Here is a 22,932-nt window from a genome sequence, read left to right as displayed (position 1 = left end):
GAATGCGATGCGGCCGGGATGAAGATCAGTTCCTCCAAATCCGAGGCCATGGTCTTGAGCCGGAAAAGGGTAGAGTGCCCTCTCCGGGTCAGGGAGGAGGTCCTACCCCAAGTGGAAGAGTTCAAGTATCTTGGGGTGTTGTTCACGAATGAGGGAAAAATGGAGCGTGGGATCGATAGGTGGATAGGTGCAGCATCTGCAGTGAAGCGGGCGCTGTACAGGTCTGTCGTGGTGAAGAGAGAGCTGAGTCAAAAGGCGAAGCTCTCAATTTACCGATCGATCTACGTTCCCACCCTCATCTATGGTCACGAGCTTTGGGTTGTGACCGAAAGAATGAGATCTCGGATACAAGCGGCCGAAATAAGTTTTCTCCGCAGGGTGTCTGGGCTCTCCCTTAGAGACAGGGTGAGAAGCTCGATCATCCGGGAGGGACTCGGAGTAGAGCCGCTGCTTCTCCACGTTGAGAGGAGCCAGTTGAGGTGGCTTGGGCATCTGTTTAGGATGCCTTCTGGACGCCTCCCTGGTGAGGTGTTCCGGACACGTCCCACCGGAAGGAGGCCCAGAGGAAGACCCTGGACACGCTGGAGGGACTATGTTTCTCGGCTGGCCTGGGAACGCCTCGGGATTCCCCCAGAAGAGCTGGCCCAAGTGGCTGGGGAGAGGGAAGTCTGGGCCTCCCTACTTAGGCTGCTATCCCCGCGACCCGACCCCGGATAAGCGGAAGAAAATGGATGGATGGATGGATGGATGGATGGATGGATGGATGGATGGATGGATGGATGGATGGATGGATGGATGGATGGATGGATGGATGGATGGATGGATGGATGAACTGATTAATTGAGTCTATGAGTTTGTGACAGCACAGTGGCTCACTCCACTTCGTTTTTACAAAAATATACAAAAATCCACTAAGTAACGTGATTATACGCCAGAAAGAAGCAGATAAACATGAAATAGAGAAGTAACATTGAACATCTTAATTGTCAGCGTACAGTTTGTACAATAGAAACACAGTTTCATCTGATAGATCCATCAAAACCAATGACAGAACCATGAAAACAAACAGGAAGGGGAATTCAAAATAGCACATAATAGTAAGTAAGTTTCTTTCAGCTGCTCCCTTCTTCAGTGGTCACCACAGCAAGCAAACTCACATGACAGATGGGTCAGTTGTTTTATATATAAGGATACCCAACCTGACGCAAGTCGAAGACCACGAGGAGGGAAACGTGTCAGGAGACAGAGGAAGAAGAGGAAAGCCAAGAATGTAGGACTGAGGGTTAAAACTCTAAATTATTTTTGCAGATGACATTGATCTGTGGTGAGAACAGGGAACAGGTGGAAGAGAACTTGGAGAGGTGATGGTATGCACTTGAAAGAAGAGGAATGAAAGTCACTCATAGTAAGACAGAGAATGTGTGTGAATGAGAGGGAGGATGGTGGAACAGTGAGGCTATAAGGAGCAGAGGTCACAAAGGTGCAGGTCCAGGAAAATGGGGAGTGTGGTAAAGAGGTGAAGAAGAGACTCCAGGTAGGATGGAGTGGATGGAGAAAAATTTCCGGAGTGATTTGCAACAAAAGGGTGTCAGCAAAGGCCAAATGAAAAGTTTACATGACAGTGGTGAGACCAACTATCTTGTATGGTCTGGAGACAGAGACATTGACAAAAAGACAGGAGAAAGAGCAGGAAGTGGCAGAAATGAAGATGTTGAGGTTCTCCTTAGGAGTGACACGGGTGGATAGAATTAGGAATGAGATCATCAGAGGTACAGCACAGGTTGAACAACTGGGAGATAACGAGAGACCAGAATAAGATGGTTTGGACATGTCCAGAGGAGGGACAGTGGGTATACTGGTAGAAGAATGTTAGAAATGCAGCTGCCAGGAAAAAGTCAAAGAGGAGATATCAGAGTCAGAGTCAGAGTTTCTTTATTGTCATTCGCACCTCATGTGGTACATGTGGTGGAGCGAAATTATGTACACAGGGTCCCAGTTACATCCAACAATAAAATGTATAAGAAAAACAGTAATAACATCTAAGATATGAACTAAGAAAAACATCAACTAAATATACACTAAGCACTCATAACATAAAACATTGAACATCAGCACAAACTTGAACATGAGTCTGTGAGCAGATGTGCACGCATGAACACATCAACATTGAAACAGATCAGCATCAACATGAAACAGATCAGCAGCAACATGATATGGTTTTTCACAGTGATTATTCTAGTTAGAGATTCATGAGTCTAACAGCTTCAGGGTAGAAGCTGTTCCTCAGTCTAGTGGTTCTACACTTAATGCTCCTTAACCTCCTTCCTGAGGGGAGTGGGGCAAAAAGTGTGTGTGCTGGGTGAGTGGGGTCCTTCATGATGCAGGTGGCCCTCTTCCTGCATCTAGAGGTGTAGATGTCTGTGATGGTGGGGAGACTGACTCCAACAGTCTTCTGTGCAGCCTTCACCACTCTCTGCAAAGATATATGGATGCAGTAGAGAGGACATGGAGGTCGTTGGAGTGAGGACAGAGTGAGATGGAGGAGGATGACTCGCTGTGGTGACCCCTGAAGAGGGAAAAGCCGACATAAGAAGAAGATGAAACAACCTGGCACAATCTGGGCTCAAACATGCAATCTCAGGATTAAAATTCAAAATAACACATATGTATAATATATTTAAAACTGTACATTTATTGTTAAATTTGTGATTTTTACAGTTCTTATGACACATAATTAAGAAATACAACTATGTTTCTTAAAACATCACTTCACAATTTGTACTTCAAAATATCCACTTAAAAAATAAAGGTCTGCTTCAATCCAAACAGATATGAGGTGTAGTGTAGCACGAACTCAGAACTTTAATCATCCTTTATTGTTCGCCTCTTTCTCTGTCACAGTTTTTTTTAATTTATCTTCATAATTTAATGATTGACTGCAAAATAACTTTTACTTGTTAAATATGCAATAAACAACAACAAGCTCACATTTCACCCATGGAAGGTCAAAACAGTCAAATATTAAAATTACTAATTTCTTAAGGTAGTCTTTACTACCAGCCCAACACTCAGAAAGCAACGTTCAGGGACACACCTTGAGCCAGTTACTAAGATCTGGTTACAAACCACACACACACACACACGCACACACACACACTTTCACATACACTTCCATGGGAACTCTGCCAACTCTGTAAAAATACAAAGACAATTGTCAGTGTCAGGTGTCATTGCTCAGGAAAACACTCACATGCAAGCAATACAAATATTGCATTGTATCTAATGAGCTAAATGGTTCAAATAAAATGGATTTTTAAAAAGACAAAGAAAAAAACTGCCTTTAGATTTATTCCTTTCACCCTGTGAACTCTGAACTAAAGGTGAAGAGATAAGTATCAATGCAGTAGTTTCACTAACCAAATGTAAATATGATGGACCAAACCCTTTTGTATCAGCTTCTAATCTGTGGAAATATTTGGTGCTCCGGGAGATTTGTTCTGTAGCTTTCTTAAAGGAATGCATATCGCCCGCCATTTTTCATGACAGTTTCAGTAAAAGATCATTTTATGGTGAGAAGAGATGGAGGTATAGCTGTACTGGTCAAAACGTTTCTAAATTATAAAAACATCCATCCATCCATTATCTTTACCCGCTTATTCCATTTTGGGTCACGGGGGTCGCTGGTGCCCATGTCCAGCAGTCACTGTGCGAGGGGCGGGGTACACCCTGGACAGGTCGCAAGTCCATCACAGGGCCACATAGAGACAAACAACCATTCACTCTCTCATTCACACCTAGGGACAATTTAGAGTTACCAATCAGCCTAACATGCATGTTTTTGGTCTGTGGGAGGAAACCGGAGTACCCGGAGGAAACCCACGCATGCACGGAGAGAACATACAAACTCCACCCAGAAAGGCCCCTGGACCGGGGTTTGAACCAAGGACATGCTCGCTGAGAGGCAGCAGCTCTACCAGTTGCGCCACCGTGCTGCCCTATTATAAAAACAATAAAACAATAAATAAATAAATGAATTAATAAAAGGTTAAAAGAATAAAAATAAAAAAACAATTTCATGTAAAGCCTCCCAAGATGTGTTATCTCAAACTATGTGTTGAGGATTACTCTCAGCTACTACCACACCAAATTCCATCCAACCATCATCTTTACCCACTTCTTCCTTTTTGGGTCACGGGGGTCACTGGTGCCCATGTCCAGCAGTCACTGTGCGAGAGGCAGGGGACACCTGGACAGGTCTCCAGTCCATCGCAGGGACACACCAAATTTAAAAATCATTTTTCAAACAACAAAAAAATCAACAACAAACAAAACTGGTTGAAACTTTTTTTATGTTTGCAAAGGTCAGATGGCTATAATCAGGTATGAATAAATCAGATACCAAACCGTGCCGCTAACAGTACCATGGTGCTAACTGGACCATGTTGCTAAGATAACCTCACTGTCATCAGAACCACTCTGCCAATAGGACCATGCTGCTGTAGATTTATTTTATTTTTTTTTCACTTTTGGCGCCTTGTTTCTGTATTTTTGTTGCATGCTTTGAATAAATCCTAGTTTATGTTAGTTTAGTTTACGTTAATGCTAAATGGACTGTAAATGGACTGTACTTATAGCGCCTTTCTATCTTATTTCAAGATATTCAAAGCACTTTACACTACAATCTGTGTCCTCATTTACCCATTCATACAACACTCTACTAGATCAAGCTACAAAGCTAATTGAACAAATCATTCTAAAGAGACTAATCAGAGCTTTATCACATTCAAACTCCGATGGGACACACATCGGAGGCTATGAGGAGTTCAGTGTCTTGCCCAGGGACACTTCGGCATGTGACTGCTGGTGGATTCGAACCCCCAACTCTCGCATTGGAGGACGACTGCTCTAACCACTCAGCCACAGCCGCCCCCATTCTCACATTAAAGCGTGTAAATTACAGCCGAAAAGAACCTATGAGAATCGTGCTGCTGTTGTTCCGTGTATTCATATCTTAGATCTTTTAGCGTACCGTTTGGTGTTCGTTTAGCGTATATCTTAATTTAAATCTCAGATCCTTGTTTACTGTTTCTTTTTACACTTTATATTTTTGCTATTGTTGGATGTAACTGGGACCATGTGTACACAGTTTTGTTCCACTACATGTACCACATGTGATGCGAATGACAAATAAAGAAACCCTATTGATGCTCCACCTATAAAAAAGTATGTTTGCAAAGGATAAAGACTTATTTCACTGCTTTCTGGCTTGTTTTCCCCACACTGTTACTGTTATCTGGAAATTCTCTCTCCACTTTTCTCTGCACCCCCCCCCCCCACACACACACACACACACACACACAGGTTTGTTTTGCTATCTTTGTGGGGCCTTTGCATTGACTTCCATTCATTTTTCATTCATTTCTATAGCCTAACCATGACCTTTATCCATAACCTAACCATTACCAGTACATACCTAACCCTAAACCTAACACATCCTCAATTCACACCTTAGTCCTAAACCTAGCCCCTAACCCACCAACGGGACTTCTTATTATGGGGCCCGGGCTTTGGGCCCCATAAGGAGCAGTTGGTCCTCACAATGTAGTATAAGTTGGAAAAATGGGCCTCACAAATTAGCATAAACAAGGACACACACACACACACCACACACATATACACACACAGGGGTTGCCTTGGAGGGAGAAAAAGTGACAACAGCTTACAGTCAGACTTCCTGCATCCACTAAAGCATCATTTTGCTCTCAAGGTTAAAAATCAAAGTAATTCGTAAATAAAGGTTGCCTTTCAACATATTAGTCAGTTTTCTTTGTCTTTCTGTGCACCTTAAATGTTTGCATATTTGTCTGCATTGTGAAGGACTAACAGGTTCCTGTTAATGTCACTATGTACAGTTTGTCAGTTATCAGGAATCTGCTTTTTTTTGTGTCGATTGGCTAAAACGTTATTAGAGTGGCGCTTGGTAGAATATTGGTTCACACTTTCACATCACAGCAGGTTTCATGTTGATTGATGGATTAATTGGTGGTTTTAAACTGACTTCAGTCATGAGTGTGAATAATTACTCAAAAAGGGATATAATGCTCATTATTTGGGCATGACTAATTATTTAATTGGTAGACCACACATGAATTAATCCATTAAACATGTATTTTGTTCAAACACATCCTCCGAGCACTAACTGATCATGTGAGATCTGTTTTTTTTTTACTGTGCCATTATCTCCTGGTCAAATGTGTCACGCTGTTAGCAAAATATCTCATAACATTGACAGAATTTAGGTAAACTCATAACATAATACATGTTTCATTCATGTATAGTCAACTCTGTACAAAGAACTGACCTTAGTCTACACAAAGATGGCTATAACTCAGTCAAGGCCTTTACATTTTTAAATGTGTATATTTTCTATACATAAATAGTAATTTTCAGTAGTTTGTTTTTAGTTTTTGCTCTGTTCTCATGTATATTAACATAGAAGACAAGCTGGATTTTGTTTTTTCATTATTTGTCAGCCAGAATCAACTAAATTAAAATAAATACAGGGTTAAAATATTTCACGCTATATGTAATGAATCTATGCAATATATTGTATGAGTTTCACTTTCTGAAATGACTGACAAGAAATATTGAACTTTTTCATAATATTTTCATATTTTTAAGACGAACCCATATATGGGTCATATCAGCTATCATAAATTTTGATGTGGCTAAAGGAAGCATTCATATGCCTAGATGTAACCACTACCCAAAATGGAAGTTGGTGCCTAACTTGTTTTTCAAGTTGTCATGCTCGTAACATGAACAGACATTTATGGTGGCAGCCATCTTGGATTTTGACCTATACCCAATTTTTGAAAGGAACCTTCTTTACAGCAAGATGCACACCAGACACAACCGAATGTCCGTCTGTCCATCCATCCATTCATCCATCCTGAGCAATTCTACACTCCACCCCCTTACACTCTCACAGGAACAATTTAGAGTTACCAATCATCCGAACATGCATGTTTTTGGTCTGTGGCAGGAAACTGGAGTACACAGAGAAAACTCACACATGCATGGAGGGAACATGCAAACTCCACCCAGAAAGGCCCTCGGCCGGAATTTGATCCGGCGACCTTCTCACCACAAAGCGCGCAGCTCTACCAACTGCACCATGGTGTCACCCAAAATGGAAGTCGTAGCAGATTTATTTTTAAAGTTATGCTCACAACATGCATGAACAGACAGACAGAAAGAGGGTATAATCCCCCCTTTAAAATCTAAACATTTTAAATACTAAACAAATATATATTCTATAGTTACTCTTGGTAGAGTAGCTCATGGTGCCACTCAGTTACCATGACAATAAAGAAGGAATGTGGATATACAGGATGTGGAATATGATGCACATGCGTGCACCGCACAAAGACTCGACAGGTTTGTGTGTGAGATGGGGGCATTTTAACTCATTTTCAAATTAAATGCTTTATTTTTTTTTATGCCAGAGTAAAGAAAAAAAGAAGAAAAAAAAAAACAATTACATGTGTATAAAAAAAAAAAAAGATTTGAAACAAGTGGTTTTGTATAAATGACTCATTTTGCCCACCTGGAGTCCCCCTCATGATTTAACACTTGTATTTTTCACTTTGAAATATTGCATTGAAGGCGAACAATAAAGTTTAATAAAGCCCTTTAATGTCATCAGTTTGAGAGTAAATAATCTGTTATTGTTTGTTAATTTTTTGTGTTAATGTTGATCCAGACATGTTGCTCTATTTTTTCTTATGCTATTGTTAGCCTTTGGAAACCATTGTGTAAATATTAGCTTTAGCTAGCCTTTTGCTAGCTTTAGCTTTTTGTTAGCATTTTGATACTTGGATCTTAGACAGGGCAGCATGGTGGCGCAACTCTCAGTGAGCAGGTCCCTGGTTCAAATCCCGGTCCGGGGGCCTTTCTGGGGGGAGTTTGCATGTTCTCTCCGTGGATGCGTGGGTTTTCTACTCCAGTTTCCTCACAGACCAAAAACATGCATGTTAGACTGATGGATAACTCTAAATTGTCTCTAGGTGTGAGTGAGAGAGTGAATGGTTGTTTGTCTCGTTTGTCTCTATGTGTCCCTGTGATGGACTTGTGACCTGTCCAGGGTGTACCCCGCCCCTCGCACAGTGATTGCTGGACATGGGCACCAGCGACCCCCGTGACCCAAATGGAAGAAGCAGGTCAAAGATAATGGATGGATTGATGGATGGATTTTAGACAGCTTTTTGCTACTTTTAGCTAGCCTTTTGACAGTTTTAGCCAATCAGTTGCTAGTTTTAGCTTTTAGCTGGTGTTTTTCTACTTTTGGCTTTTTAGCATTAATTTATTTTAACTTTTAGCTAGTTTTCAGATTTTTATTTTTAACAGCCAAGTTTCACCTTCTTCGGCAAATTTAGCGGTCATTCAGCACTCAGCCTTCACAGCATGTTTGCAGAAAATGCAACTTTTCTAGTCTGAATATTTAAGTCTGAGCTGTTAAAAGTCTATGAAGGACTTTTTCATTATTTAGTTCCAACAAACAGCACAAGTTCTCGGTCTCGTGCATGACTGCTGTAGCGCAATGAGCGATACTTTAGCTGTGAAACCACAACCTTCTGAGCTCACACTGCCTCAACCTCCCACTTCTCCTCTCCATTTATACCGGGCTAAAAAAAACACTAGCCAACTAATTATTAACTCTAAACACTGTTCTGGTGTCCTGTAATTCTACACTCCACCCCCCTTACACACACAAATACACACACATATACAAATACACACAAATAACTGATGTTGAACTAATGGGTGGAGATGACTGAAGTTTCTCAGTGACCTGTGAGACGACACGGCTGAAAAACAGCTTCAGGTAAAGTTGCAAAAATTCAACGAGCAATCAAAAAATAATAAAACATAAATTATTTCTATTACTGTAACATAATACATAAAGCTTATGTTTAAAGAATGGACCACATAGTTAAGCCTTCGAATAAAAACCTTTTATTTTAGACATATTTCAGAAATAAACTGCAGGGTGAGCTGCAGAACAGTGTGTGGAATATAGTTTAACTTTTTAAACATGTAATTTTATTCATTCCTATCTGACACTGGGCAGACCTGTTGAATAAAAGCTTTAAAAAAGGAAACTGGTTATTATGGGAAATGTGACTTTTCATAAATACCAACTGCTTTAGTCATTTCTTGGTGTTTTTTTTTTAAAAACAAATATCTAAACTTTTCACAAACCGATGAAAGGAAAATGTGAAAATGTTATAAATTTGAACAGATTTCAAGTTTTATGGACATTTTCTTTTCACCAACCTCTTCTTGTAAACACCCTCTAAAAACTTAATGGTGCATTAAAGAATGAACCAAATCCTGGTGTCCCTTTTTTACATTAGACTAAGTGGATACAAATAAAAGTGTCTTATCTAATGTCACAGTGAGGTGAAGCTTTCCTCACTGTGTAGCACTGAGGAGATCAAATGTCAACTCTTGGACATCAAAACCAAGATGTGAATGAGTGGAATCCAAAAAGATCTCCGCGCCTCCTGATTGGCTGGCGGTGTGTTGGTATGTTTTGAGATCCTCCAGGGCAGCATAGATGACTCTGGCCCGCTCTTCCTCAGAGGGCGGGTCCGCCCAGCGATAACAGGGCAGCGAAGGTGAGTGAAGCAGGAAATACACAGACATGTAGACTTTACTAAACTCCTGCTTCAGATACGTCAAGTCTCTCTGCAAAAACACACGTAATAAAAACAGTTAACACTCAAATGTGGTGAGCATGATGCAAGAACTTCCAAAGTTTCATTCCTTACAGAGAAAATCCAGTTTCTCTCTCATTCTAACAGCGTCCCCTGCAGGTCTGAGCTGCTATTACACACCAAGTGTTGTTTTGAACCATACAGATGCCCTAATGTTAACTTCAAGTTGGCTTTTAAACAAATGAAAATAAAGCGCATATATTTTTGCCATATATTAACCAAGCGTCCTATAGAAATATGATATTTTAAATTAAATATCTGTACATTATAAGGGAAGCGTACAAACCTTCTGTGCTCTGCTCATGTTAGCGTCTGCCTCCAGCCATGCACTCTGGAAAAAAACAACAACTTTGAGAAACTAAATAAATAAAGTTAGTGTGTAAATTCACCGTTACTACAGTATGTCTGCTTCACAACCTGCCTTTACAAAAACGTATCAATTAAAGGCCTGGCATTCTTTAAGGGAACGCAACTTGCGATTTCTCGTGAAACTTATTTGCGCTATGTGTTGAAGATAACTATCAGCTACTACCACAGCTAAACTTAGCTCAATAGCCAGTCGTCATCACCATTTTTGTGTAGGCTGAGATTGATTAGTCATGTCTTGAATTGGATTGACTCCAAAAGTTATCAGCTGTAGATGTACAGCCAATAATTACTGAGCGTTTTATTAGAATCTGTCCACTGGTTCATGAGATGTTTTGCTAACAGACAGAGTTGACTCATAGTTAATGCCAAAGTTTAAAGCAAACATCGTGCATAATGTGTAGTTTTAGTAATAGCACATAATGTATGTACTGCAGATTAATTCTAACTCAACGTCTGTAAAACTGACATCATAAGTAATAAATAAAGCCAACATAACTCCATTTGTTTAACAGTTTTGGAGAAGCATCACTTCAAACCCTCTCACCCTGAGAGCATCCAGCAGGTCTGTGTGGTCCACCAGCACAGGAAACGTTGAGAGTATCGGGCTGCTTATAGGATCTATGTAGAAATATGTAAAAGCAGTTTAATGAGAGCGGTGTAAAAACTACAACGCGTGCGGTTTGATGCGTTACCTGCATTCTGCATGGTGGGCCTGTCGATCAGCAGGGTGTCAGCCAGCAGCTGTCGGTGCAGAACCAGCATGTGGACACAGTTCACACAGTACAGCAGAGTGTCTGGAAGGAGACTGAAGACAGTAGTTTATGTGTTACTCATCTACACTGGCAACGGGTCTTTGTAAAGTCCACAGTTTGTTAGGTTTGAGATTTATCCCAAAATGATCAAAGACATGCAAAATGTCCTGAAGATCAAGCAGAACTGAACTTGTGTGACGTGATGCTAATGCTCTACAAATAAATGAGCAGCACAACAGCTTCGTGGTTAGCACTGATGCCTCAGAGCAGGAAGGTCCAGGGTTCAATCCCCCGTAGAAACAGCTGATTTATGGATATTTTAGAGCCCTTGTTGAAAGTTGCAGAAAGCAATCAATGGATGAGCATCGTGAACATTTTCTGCTTAAAGCTTTAACTGCTACAAATAACTATGTAAGTAAAATATATCATGAACCACTGGATGGACTTTAAAGTAAACAATGACTGAACATCTGTAATTATTATTATTATTTTAACCAATCCAATTCAAGATGGCTGCAACAGTTAATGCAAAAATGGCTCCAACTCCGTCCGTTTTACAGATGCTGGCCTAAAGGTCGATATGGAGAGTCATCCACAACTCGTACTCTAAATGTGGTGTCTCACATTAATTTATGTGATTGCTCATAACATGTTTTCAAGGTTTCAGTAGAGCAGCTACAACTTTTATCTTTTCTCATCGTATGACGTCAGTCTAAACCTCTGGCATGGAAAATGTGCCAAACCGTGCAGTTTTTCCAGATAACCTGCATCCTGACATTAACAGACATGGTGCTTGATACAGTGTGTTGACTGTTAAAGAGAATGTTCTTTCACCAGAAGAGGGTGGAATAAACTGAATCTGTTTTAAGATGAGTCTAAGACAACGTTTGAAAATGAAGAACATGTCAAAGATTGTGGGATCAGGAAATATTGTGCGTGCTTCAGCGTTAAACATGAGCACCACCTTGAATGACTTTGAGAAGAGCCAGGAATGTGTCTAAAGCTCGGAATGATTTATCGATCACATAATCTGTTGCATGTGTTCCAGCTCTGTGGGCGGCTTTTCAGCCAGTCCTCTCCTACCTGAGCTGCGAACGGGTTCGGCTGTTAGTTGATTTCAGCTTCACGTTCAGTTTGGGTTGCCGCTTGCCCTGAAGCATCTGTTGGAAAACAGCTGAAGAAAAGGAAAAGGCACAGCCAATAATGATTTAAAAACCTTTTTAACTAATCTTTTAAAATGTACAATCCTTACGCGAGCTTTCATTAAATTAGTTTTCCCCCCCTCACATTTTCTACCAGCTGATGCCTCCACAAAGACGTCCTTCTCATAAGGAGTGCCACCGTTCACCTGCAGCTCGTATGTCCTGTGCACATCAGATTTGGTTTATTTTCATTTTTTATTTCTCCTTACTCACAAATACATCTTGACGTGACTAATTTTGTGGATGTACTTGTTTGGGATTGGATTTCCAGTGTCATCAGTCAGTTTCAGGAAGGCCCAGCCACAACTCAGCTCTCCCCTCTCGCCTGTGGACTAAAACAAAATGCACACATTAGACTTATGAGCTATTGAAACGCTTTCTCTCACTTGTTATTATCCACTTCTGCAGAGAAGGATTTGTCGTCCTTTTGCATCTACTCAGCATCACCTACGTATTCTTACGTTTCGTAAAAAGGTGACTCCAAGCTCAAAAAGAATTCCAAGGTTAGGAGACGAAGAATCACAGCGTAGGAAACAATCACCATCAAGGAGGGTGGGCAGGACGCCAGTCACCTGAAGAAAACACACACACGCACTACTGAAGCATTGTTTTTCAGTGTTTATAACGGTGCAGCTAGACTCATCATACCATTGGTGAGAAGGTCCACGTCTTCGGGTTTTTTGGGTTATAAGATGCTCTCACTGTGTGAATGTTACTCAGCGCCTGTAAAACAAATCAGCAGCTCTTGTAAATAAATATACGAGTAAAGACAGACATGTTGATATGTGACAGAGACAGTCCTAACACCTGAGCTCCGTCAAAGGCACAGAGACGGATGTGTCTGCTTAGGACTTGAACTCCAACTCCAGGAGTGGGAATCATCCTGCAGCTCCACAAAGTGAAGCAAACACAAGTCCTGACCTGACGGGACCGGACCTACGTAACAAGAGACTAACAAGTTAACGGACTGAACTGTGTTTATTCCAGAAGGTGTGTTTATAATGTCATGCACTGTAAGGATGAAAATCCAGATTAGGCTGTAAAAGTAACACACACAAACATGCAAGTACAAGGATCCACTCACCCTGCCAGAGTCTGGGACCAATAAGAGGTCTTTGAAGGAGAGCTGTGATTGGCTGAGGTCAGGTTTAATATAGTGACTTGCTCTGAATTTAACATCTATAACGAAACAAAAAGTATGACAGTTCGGACATTTAGTCACACAGAACACCAAATGTATTCACGATTAAACTGTCACCTCCAAGTACTTACAAAACTACTGATCTTTGATTTATTTTTGTACTGATCAACAATTCTCTAAGGAAGTTAAGCGTGAAACATCCAGTTGTCATGATCGATGTGAGCTGTCCCTTGAGACAGATAATCCTTTCTTGAGGGGGATATTTGTTAAAACCAAAAAAACGTATACAGTATTTGTTTTGTACTATAAGGTGCATTAAGCGAAACAAAACAGACAGATACGCAAGTCAAACTTTATTCAACTCGTTCACAATAACTCTTAACATTGTTCAGTTGTGCCACATAAAATCGGTTCGAGGTCAGTAAGCACAACCAGAATGAATACATAAGGCGCACCTGATTATATTATAAGGCTCACTTAGGCTGGGCCATATCATATCGTTCACGATAATACCAGTAAAAAAAAAAGCTTGCCCGGGAAAATAAACGAGATCATGATATGCTAATTTCATGACGTAAATACGTCAGTGTTTCCACTACCATTACATAAGCGGGGCGCAGCTCAGCTGTCTCCCCCCACCCCCAAGCTTCAGGGTCAGCTGATCACCTTGTCACAAGTTGCACCTCATTTAAAGGCAACATATGTTTTGTTGTATGTTACATTTATGCTCAACAGATATTAAGCTTCATTTTGTTCAGTTATTTTGGGAAACTTCACCTACACTTTAGTTTTTGTGGTGGATTTTGTTGATCAGTCTTTTGTGCAGACTTTTTCAATCTAAATAACAGAAGGATCATTTTTATTTTTATACTTGGAGACTGAATACTTTACTAAATAAAGTAATTTCAGTCAAATTAACCATTGTGGTTTTTTTTTTTAATATAATACTGCAAAGCAACATGTTAAGTTAATTTTGTCAAATGAATAACTATGATTTCAGTTTATTTTTTTCTTGGTTATATCACAAAATGTATCGTTATCGTCAGAATGTTCTGAAATGTTCTCAGTTGATTTTTGAAAAAATTAAACGATTGTAAGTTCGCCTTATAGTCCAAAAAAAATACATTATATCTAGACCTCCAACTGGCTAGCTGTAATTAGTTATTTGATGCGTAAAAGAATGGTCATGTAACAATGTGATTGTGTGCAGAGGAATTGATGGGACTTAAATTCACACTTCCTTGTTGGCAAGATTCAGGTCCTGAAAATACAACATGGCTGCTCCCGTAAACACTTGGTCTGTAATATATACCGACTATAATGAAAATGACCAAATGAGCATGAAATAAACTGATAAACTTCCTTTGAATGTAATCCACAATTTTGTAGCAACTTTTTAGAGAACGCGATGAAACAACACACTAAATTATTTGTTGGAGTCTTACTGTTATTCAAGCTGTAACAGTGTGAGACTCCAGCCTTTCTCATCACGAGCTAGTAAGTTAGGAATCTACTGAAATGTTGTTGAATTTGTGTGTAAACTTGGGTGTTCCTGTTTGTTAGGAACAAAAGCACAAACACACACGCCTGCTGCATATTGACCTTCCTCCAGCAGTTTACTGAGAGTTGATGGTCTGAATCCAGAAGGTATAGCTCCCATCGCTGACAACACATCTGTTGTGTCAATCTGTCACACACACACACACACACACACACACACGTGCACAGAGAATTTTATTTTATGAACATTTTAAAACATTTTTGAGATAAATTACCAGTAGGATCAGTTATAGTAGTTTTAAGTGTAAAATAAGCATCTTACCTGAGTCAGAGCCTTTCTGACAGTGGACCAATTAAAAACTCTGTTGTGGGAAAAAAGGAAAAAATAACATACAAATAAAACATGATATTTGTGTTTTTACTTATTTTTCATCATCAGTAGATAATAAAAAGCGTTAAAAACATATTTTAACCTCCACTTTTCTGTAAATAGGAGACAAATTCAGGATCATTCGGATGCTTCAACATGAAACTGAAAACTCAAAATTGCACACCTGTCTTTGTCTGGATCATCAGTAAGCTTCTCCTCAACTTCATCTTCTTCTTCCTCCTCATCTGACTCCTCGCTTTCATCATCATCATCATCCTCTGTGACCTCTTCGTCCTCATCATCAACCCCAGAGCCGATCTAACACAAAGACAACAACAATGTAATGAGATGTCACAGAAACTAGAGGAGTTGAATTGTTAGCAAATGTGAGTTTTGTCTAAAAGAAAACGTTAAGAAAATATTTATTTCATCGTTACCACACATGAGGTTGTATTTTAATGTCATCAGTAATGTTTTATGATAAGATCTGTTGAGTCCCTGTATTAAAATAAGGTGAACGTGTTGCTTGATTGAGAACCAGTCTGTACCTTTAAGAAAGTTTTTGGAACTACTCCTCTGTTGCCTTTGGTGTCCTGAGCCAACCACCATCCATCTGATGCCTTCTTGATGATCCTCAACACCTCTCCCCTCTAGAACAGCAACAACAACAAAAGAATGAATAAAAAAAACACGAGCCTCACATATAGTAATAAATTAGCACCAAACAGACTTTAAGCATCATGTTACACAGAGGAAATTAAAAAATTCGGAAAGATGTACTTATGTAATTACTAATACAATATTTCACATTTAGTCTCAGTTTAGTTAGAAAACATTTATACAGGAAGACATAAAGACAAGTAGTATTAAAATAGATGATATATATATTTGATTTATGGTAGAAAACAAAAAAAGCTTATGTAGCTGACAAATCTCTGAACAATTCTCCAGCTTTTTTTCCTTCCAAGACTATTAAAGTACCACTTCCAGTTAAAAACTGTGATCGGTGGACTTAAGGTCTTTGTTTTACCTCATTAATATGTTTCATTAGTATTAAAAAGTAAAAAAAAACAAAAATAACATAAAAAAAAAGAAAAGGAAGAACTAAACTCTGAACCTGCTCGAAAATTTTAATAAATACCTCAAAAAGAACTGTCGAATTTTAAAGAGTTGTTCATAAGCTTCAAAAACAACCCTTACTGCCACCACCATTTGTATTCAGCACGTCTAGAGTCCTCTGAATGACGCTGCAAAGTCTGACTGAGCTCCGTCAGTGCTGGTGAAACAGGAAGTACTTCACCTGAATAGAAAGATCTCCTTCTTGTTCTCCTTTGAAATTGCTGAGGACCACATAGAGCTGTGAATGACATGGCAGTTGTACAGCTCTGTCCTCATCTTCATCATCTGTGTCATCATCGTTACTGTCTTTGTTACTGTCTCCATCAACATCATCTTCACTGTCATCTTTTGAAACTATGCTGTGGATGAAACAGTAAAAGGAGAAAGTATTTAACACATAGGATAGGGACAACAGGGTATTTTGTTTCCACTTAAATTTTCAAAATTAGCTTGAAAATGCCAGAAACACTAAAACTAATTTGCCATAACGAGTGAAATTAAAGACACGGGGAAATGTTACTTGTGAAAAATTATTTTAAAAAGGAAACTTTATACATCATAAACGTCTACATGTCTACAATACTGTGTTTCCTATGAATACAGGTACTGACTGTGCTGCAGTGCTGGGGCCTGGTGGTGAAAGCTCCAGAGAGAGCGTGTTCAGACGCTCCAGGATGTTTTTCAGTCGCCTCTCTTCTTGCTGTTTCTTCTGATCGTATCTCATCCTATCCTGCACTGGAGCCAACTCAACCTAGAAGAAAAAGGAGCAGATCACAATGCAATGTCAACTTATCTAAACGGATCAATACCATTATTAAAGGCTGGTGCATGTTACAGAGCTAGCTGATGCTGGATTGCCAAGAAATTTCTGAAAACTTAATTCAATGTATTCTTTACTAATTGGTTTGATAACAAAGTCTTGTTTTGCTCTGCTACAAATGAAACTACTGTCAAACCAACATGTCCGTTCAGAAGTAAGATACTGATTTCAGGGTATACAGTAGATCATGTCTGTTCTCTTAACAAACAAACTGGAAACTGCACAAGCTATTGCGAAGACTGTTGTCAGTTTTCATTAAATGGAATTAAACGTAATAATTATCTACACGATCTCGGATATCTTTTTATTGATATAGAAAACGAACCTTTCCTAACTTCTGTAGTGTCTTTAGAGTCTTCTCTGCTGATATCTGCAGTTCCTGGCATCTGTTGAGAAATGGTATTTAGTAAAACGTGAAACTGTAGGACATGTTTAAAACAACTAAAAGATGTGATGAAGGATATCAGGAATGAAATGAAATTATAGTACAAGTCTAAATGAAAAAAAGGAGATGATTTTAGGAAACACTGCTGTTCCTTCGTTAAAGCTGCTTACTTTTGAAAATGCTGTTCATCGGATCCATATTTATTGTTTACATCCTTCATCAGTCTGTCAACCTGTTTCAAATGTAAAATCAGAGAATAGGAGCTGAGGGTGGACAGAACAACATATACTGTATAAAGGTACAATGTAATACTGCTTCATAGTCTATGAACCATGTTGACTATATTCATCCATGGCTTTAACCTTAATCTTAATTATTTAAATACTGGGTAAGCCTAACATAAGAAGTCTATTCTTTAAGAGATTTTCTAGAAATACCAACCTTTAGTTCTCATCTTTTAGCGTTACGGTGTGAGTTGGTTTTACTGTTTTAACGTTTTTACTAACTCAAAATTCCTCTGTCTGAACAATGTTTATATTATCTAAGTGAAAAAAAAAACTGTCCTTTTAGACAATTTATTTTGTGCTAAACCTGCTTCATTGACTGAAGGATTTGCATTCGCGGTTTTTCATTTAAATAAATTTACAAACTCTGAGAAGATTATTTAACAAACCTGTCCTTCGGCTACGTCCACTTCCCTTTGGACAAGTTGTAACCTTTTAAGTGCCATTGTTTTTGCGCGGTAAAATCCTTGAATTTGCCCAACAGCTAGCTTGCTAACGGACGCTACACGTCCAGTGGTTGCTAGGCAACCGACTTCTTCTACGGAAGTAGTCAATTCTTGATCTTGTTTTTCTGTTTTATCATTTATTAAACATTTTATATTTCTATCAAATACGTATGTTTTGCAAGTTTACAATTACAACACGTATCGACAAAATATGAGCCGATATATTTTCACTAATTTTGTAATGAACGTTTTTTGAATACTTAGTATGTCTTTTTGTTGTCGCCACCTATTGGTCTGGATTGTTTGTTGCAGTCTAATCAATAAATAGATAACCATGAAAATTACTCTAATGGACAAAAGACTGACAAACAATTAAAATAATTTTACTTCTACTACTACTACTAACAACAAGAACAGCAACAATTATCATTATTATTTCGTTTTATTATACATAAAAATACAATAATTTATTGATTTTTTTCCCATTCTTTTTATCTCACTCTCAACAAGAGTATCATTGCTGCAGCCATCCACCATAAACTTTGCACTTTTTATTATATAAAAGAGTATGTATACTGCTTTTTTGAAACAGTCATATGTTGGCTCCAGAAAGTCCATATATTATAGTCCATATATTATGCTGATATTATTATTATGCTGATATTATTATTACTGTGATATTATTTACATGAATGCTCCTACAAGAACCCTGCAGATGTTGGATGCTGTCTATCACGGTGCACTAAGATTCATAACTGGCTGTAACTCGTACCCACCATTGCGCCTTGTATTCACTGGTTAACTGGACATCATTAACTTCACACAGACTCTCCCACTGGTACATTTTCATCTTTAAATCACTTCTTGGTCTGCTGCCTTCATACATCTCCTTCATGTCTCTGCATGAGTGCAGATACAGCGTGCGCTCTCAGGACATTATTACCTGCAGTGTCCCCTCAGTGCGGACTGAACTAGGCAAAAGGGCCTTCTCATACTCTGCTCCTGTTTCCTGGAATATCTTACAAAAAGATTTGAAGCTCTCGACCTTGACCTCTCTAAGTGGCTTTAAGAATCTGTTAGACTCCTGGCAGGGACCAATGCAGACATGTTCCTGTTTTTAGTTTTCTACATTCGCCTTAGAATAGCTGTTTTTTTGTTACTTTTCTTTTTTTAGCCATCCTATTTGTTAAAAAAAAAAAAAACTGTATGAATTTTTATAACTGTTAATTGTTGTCGCTGTTGTCCATTGTTGTCATCATTCTTTGTTGAAATCAGGTCTCTCTTGGAAATGAGTCCTCGAGGCTCAATGGGATTTACCTGTCTAAATAAAGGTTGAATGAATACTGTGTCAAAATATTTGGTTTATATAATTGATTTTTTGCATAATATTTACATACGCAAAAAACATGTATTTTTTATATTTCTATTATTATTATTTGAATACTATTTCTAGTTATTTATAGTTCAATTTTGTGTGGGAAGTTGTAGTTATTATAATTGACCACAAGATGGCAGTGTTTGTCAAATTAGCCCACATTTAGCAAGTATGCACGTGCTAAATGTCTTTAATGTGACCTCACGGGAGCGCGCTTTGCCAGTTGTGAAACGTGTCACGTTCAAGTAACGCTCGGATTTTTTTATGTTGGAAATTATTTGTTTTTAAGTCACAGTTTTAGCATGGCTTCGTATTAAACAATATATATATTCACAAATACAAACAAACAAAAACGACTCATAAAGAAATATGTTAATGAAAGTATACAAGTTTTAATAAGCTTTAAATCACCATTACGAGTCTCCATGTTGTATCTGAAGGCAGCACGCGCTGCTGTAATCATGGCGGCTCCCGTCGCTCTCATACAAGGAGCCAGCAGAGGGCTGGGGCTGGAGTTCTGCAAACAAATATTAAACAATAACAGGCCGGCTGTTGTCTTCGCGACGTGTCGAAACCCGGACGCTGCGGCCGAGCTGCGGGGCATTGCCGGCCAGCACCCGGGCAGACTGACGGTTTTCAAACTGGACGTGAACCTGGAGGAGGACGTCCGCGCAGCCGCAGAGCGAGTTAAGGAGAACTTGGGTCGTCTGGATCTCCTCATCAACTCCTCGGCGATGCTTCACCCCTCCGGGAGAGGAGAGACGAGCCTGAGGGATGTTACTGCTCAGGTAGAACTTGGTTTTGTTGTGAAATCGGACTGTCTGGAAACTAGCATTTGTTCATCATCATGGCCTTTTATTTAAATCAATCAACCTTTATTTAGACAGGTAAATCCCATTGAGCCTCGAGGACTCATTTACAAGAGAGACCTGATTTCAACAAAGAAAGATGACAACAATGGACAACAGCAACAACAATAAACAATTATAAAAAGTCATAATACAGGTTTTTTGGGGTTTTTTTTACAAATAGGATGGCTAAAAGGAAAAGGTAACAAAAAAACAGCTATACTAAGGCGAATGTAGAAAACTAAAAACAGGAACATGTCTGCATTGGTCCCTGCCAGGAGTCTAACAGATTCTTAAAGCCACTTAGAGAGGTCAAGGTCGAGAGCTTCAAATCTTTTTGTAAGATATTCCAGGAAACAGGAGCGGAGTTGGAGAAGGCCCTTTTGCCTAGTTCAGTCCTCACTGAGGGAACACTGCAGGTAATAATGTCCTGAGAGCGCACGCTGTAGCTGCACTCACGCAGAGACATGTAGGAGGAGATGTATGAAGGCAGCAGACCAAGAAGTGATTTAAAGATGAAAATGTACCAGTGAGAGAGTCTGCATGAAGTTAATGATGTCCAGTTAACCAGTGAATACAGGGTGCAGTGATGGTTATGAGTTACAGCCAGTTATGAATCTTAGTGCACCATGATAGACAGCATCCAACATCTGCAGGGTTCTTGTAGGAGCATTCATGTAAATAATGTCACCATAATCAATTGAGGGAAGGAAAGTCACAGATACAAGGCGTTTTCTAGCATTCAGGGTTAAACAGGATCTGTTTCTGAAAAAGAAACCCAGTTTCTTTAAAACTTTCCATTAACTATTTGGAGTCAACCTGGTTTGTCTGTTAGCAAAATATCTCACAAACAACTAGATATATTTTAACAACAAAGTCCATGCTCAATAATCCAGGTATAAAATCCAACATTTTTCAGTCAGGTCATCTGGACAGTTTCTTTTTTTTTGTGTGTGTGCTGAAACGTTTTGCCTTCAATCCAGAAGGCTTCATCAGTCAAGGAAACACAACAAAACTGATTTTTCCTCCAACAGCTTACTCCAAAGTGGAACAAACCAGATCTGCTTGTGATAAGATGGTCTCTTTGGTAAGCCCCTCCTCCATTGCCGGCCCTCTTCCTTGTTGACAGTCTTGTCAAACTGGTTGAAAACAACAAAGTCCATGCTCAATAATCCAGGTATACAATCCAACATTTTTCAGTCAGGTCGTCTGGACAGTTTCTTTGTTTGTGCTGAAACGTTTCGCCTTCGATCCGGAAGGCTTCATCAGTCAAGGAAACACACCGGAGTGTGCCACATGTGGTGGAACGACAACAAAGAAACTCTGACTCTGCTTCGCGTGGCGCTGGAAGTCAAAATATAAAACTAAAGTTTGGTGTGGTAGTAGCTGAGTCATCCTCAACACATTGAGTGCTAATAAATTTAGCAAGAATTTGCGATATTGCATGAGCGAATTTACGAGAACCAAAATGACCTACTCTGTTAATACATCTCGTAAGATGATTTCAGCATAAAACACTGGAAGGTGGCAGGTTTCTTTGTGGAATCTAAGGCCTTTAGGTGAATATTAATGCAACCTACTGTATGAAGCCCCTTTATACCAAATATTGTTGTGACATCACTTTCCTGTTCAGGACATCATTTCCACCTTGACAACCAATGCTGTGGGTCCTCTGGTGATGGCCAAATATTTTGCCCCCCTCCTTCAGAAAGGAAGCGGTGGTTTTGGACAGCAGCCTGCAGAAAAATCCAAGCATCACAGTGGCATCATTGTCAACATCACAGCTAAAGTGGGCTCCATCGGAGACAATGGTATGGTAGACGGTTTACAAACATTTTTCTTGCACATACAGGCTCCATTACTGGTGCATTAATGTTGCATTAGAGGACGAACAAGTTTATAAAACAGGTTTCTCGTGGTTTTTCTTGTCCCAATCCTTTCTCAGGACTTGGTGGGTGGTACAGCTACAGGATGTCCAAGGCAGCTCTCAACATGGCAACCAGGAATATATCTATAGAGCTGGGCCGCAATCGACCCAAGGCAAGTGGGATTAGCCGTGACGTGGCTTTACTGTCAAAATAAAATGTTTAAAGCTGATTGTTAAATGACTTCAAACCTAGTCCCGTTATCTTTTCTGATGTTTTCAGGTGGTGTGTGTGTCCTTACATCCAGGAACAGTCGACACGGACCTCTCCCGGCCTTATCACAAGAATGTACCAAAGCATAAGTTGTTCAGTACTGAACGCTCTGTGATGTATCTGATGAGCATCATAAATACTCTTAGTATTGAAAAGACTGGGAGAGTGTACAGCTGGGATGGGACTGAACTGCCCTGGTGACATCAGAATAAAAAAACGAAGTGTGGATTTACAGGCTGCTGTTCTTTGTGCAAGCTCTTGGAGTGAACTGTGCTGAAAGACAGAGTTTATAATGAGCACAACAGGAACAAGTGAACAGGATGCACTTAACACAGATAAAGCTCTTGCTGCCCTAAAATTAGCCAAAGTGTTGAAGTTATTTTTGTTCAAATACTAATTTG

At 39.4% G+C, this 22,932-nt stretch overlaps 2 protein-coding genes across 2 annotated transcripts; one reads left to right on the top strand and one right to left on the bottom strand.

Annotated features, from left to right (window-relative positions):
- Positions 1 to 9,254: 9,254 nt before the first annotated feature.
- nphp1 (nephronophthisis 1) lies at positions 9,255 to 18,230 on the bottom strand. Its single transcript, XM_037686956.1, has 20 exons — positions 18,114 to 18,230; positions 17,611 to 17,672; positions 17,381 to 17,441; positions 16,847 to 16,986; positions 16,417 to 16,594; positions 15,665 to 15,766; positions 15,301 to 15,434; positions 15,069 to 15,108; positions 14,849 to 14,933; positions 13,190 to 13,284; positions 12,913 to 13,041; positions 12,754 to 12,828; positions 12,567 to 12,677; positions 12,355 to 12,437; positions 12,181 to 12,267; positions 11,987 to 12,076; positions 10,844 to 10,956; positions 10,696 to 10,769; positions 10,069 to 10,113; positions 9,255 to 9,753 (listed from the first exon to the last, which is right to left on the bottom strand). The coding sequence occupies exons 1-20, from the start codon at positions 18,168 to 18,170 to the stop codon at positions 9,478 to 9,480; spliced, it is 2,037 nt and encodes a 678-aa protein (XP_037542884.1). The 5' UTR covers positions 18,171 to 18,230; the 3' UTR covers positions 9,255 to 9,477.
- Positions 18,231 to 20,006: 1,776 nt separating this feature from the next.
- On the top strand, positions 20,007 to 22,745 carry zgc:65997 (uncharacterized protein LOC794398 homolog). The gene is made up of 4 exons (XM_037686945.1): positions 20,007 to 20,333; positions 22,027 to 22,204; positions 22,339 to 22,433; positions 22,541 to 22,745. The coding sequence occupies exons 1-4, from the start codon at positions 20,007 to 20,009 to the stop codon at positions 22,730 to 22,732; spliced, it is 792 nt and encodes a 263-aa protein (XP_037542873.1). The 3' UTR covers positions 22,733 to 22,745.
- Positions 22,746 to 22,932: the final 187 nt, after the last annotated feature.

The sequence above is a fragment of the Nematolebias whitei genome, chromosome 1 (assembly GCF_014905685.2).
Source record: "Nematolebias whitei isolate Nwh7 chromosome 1, NemWhi1, whole genome shotgun sequence".
Classification (NCBI taxonomy): domain Eukaryota; kingdom Metazoa; phylum Chordata; class Actinopteri; order Cyprinodontiformes; family Rivulidae; genus Nematolebias; species Nematolebias whitei.
The sequence above is the reverse complement of the archived record's forward strand: the minus strand, read 5'-3'. Positions and strand labels throughout refer to the sequence as shown.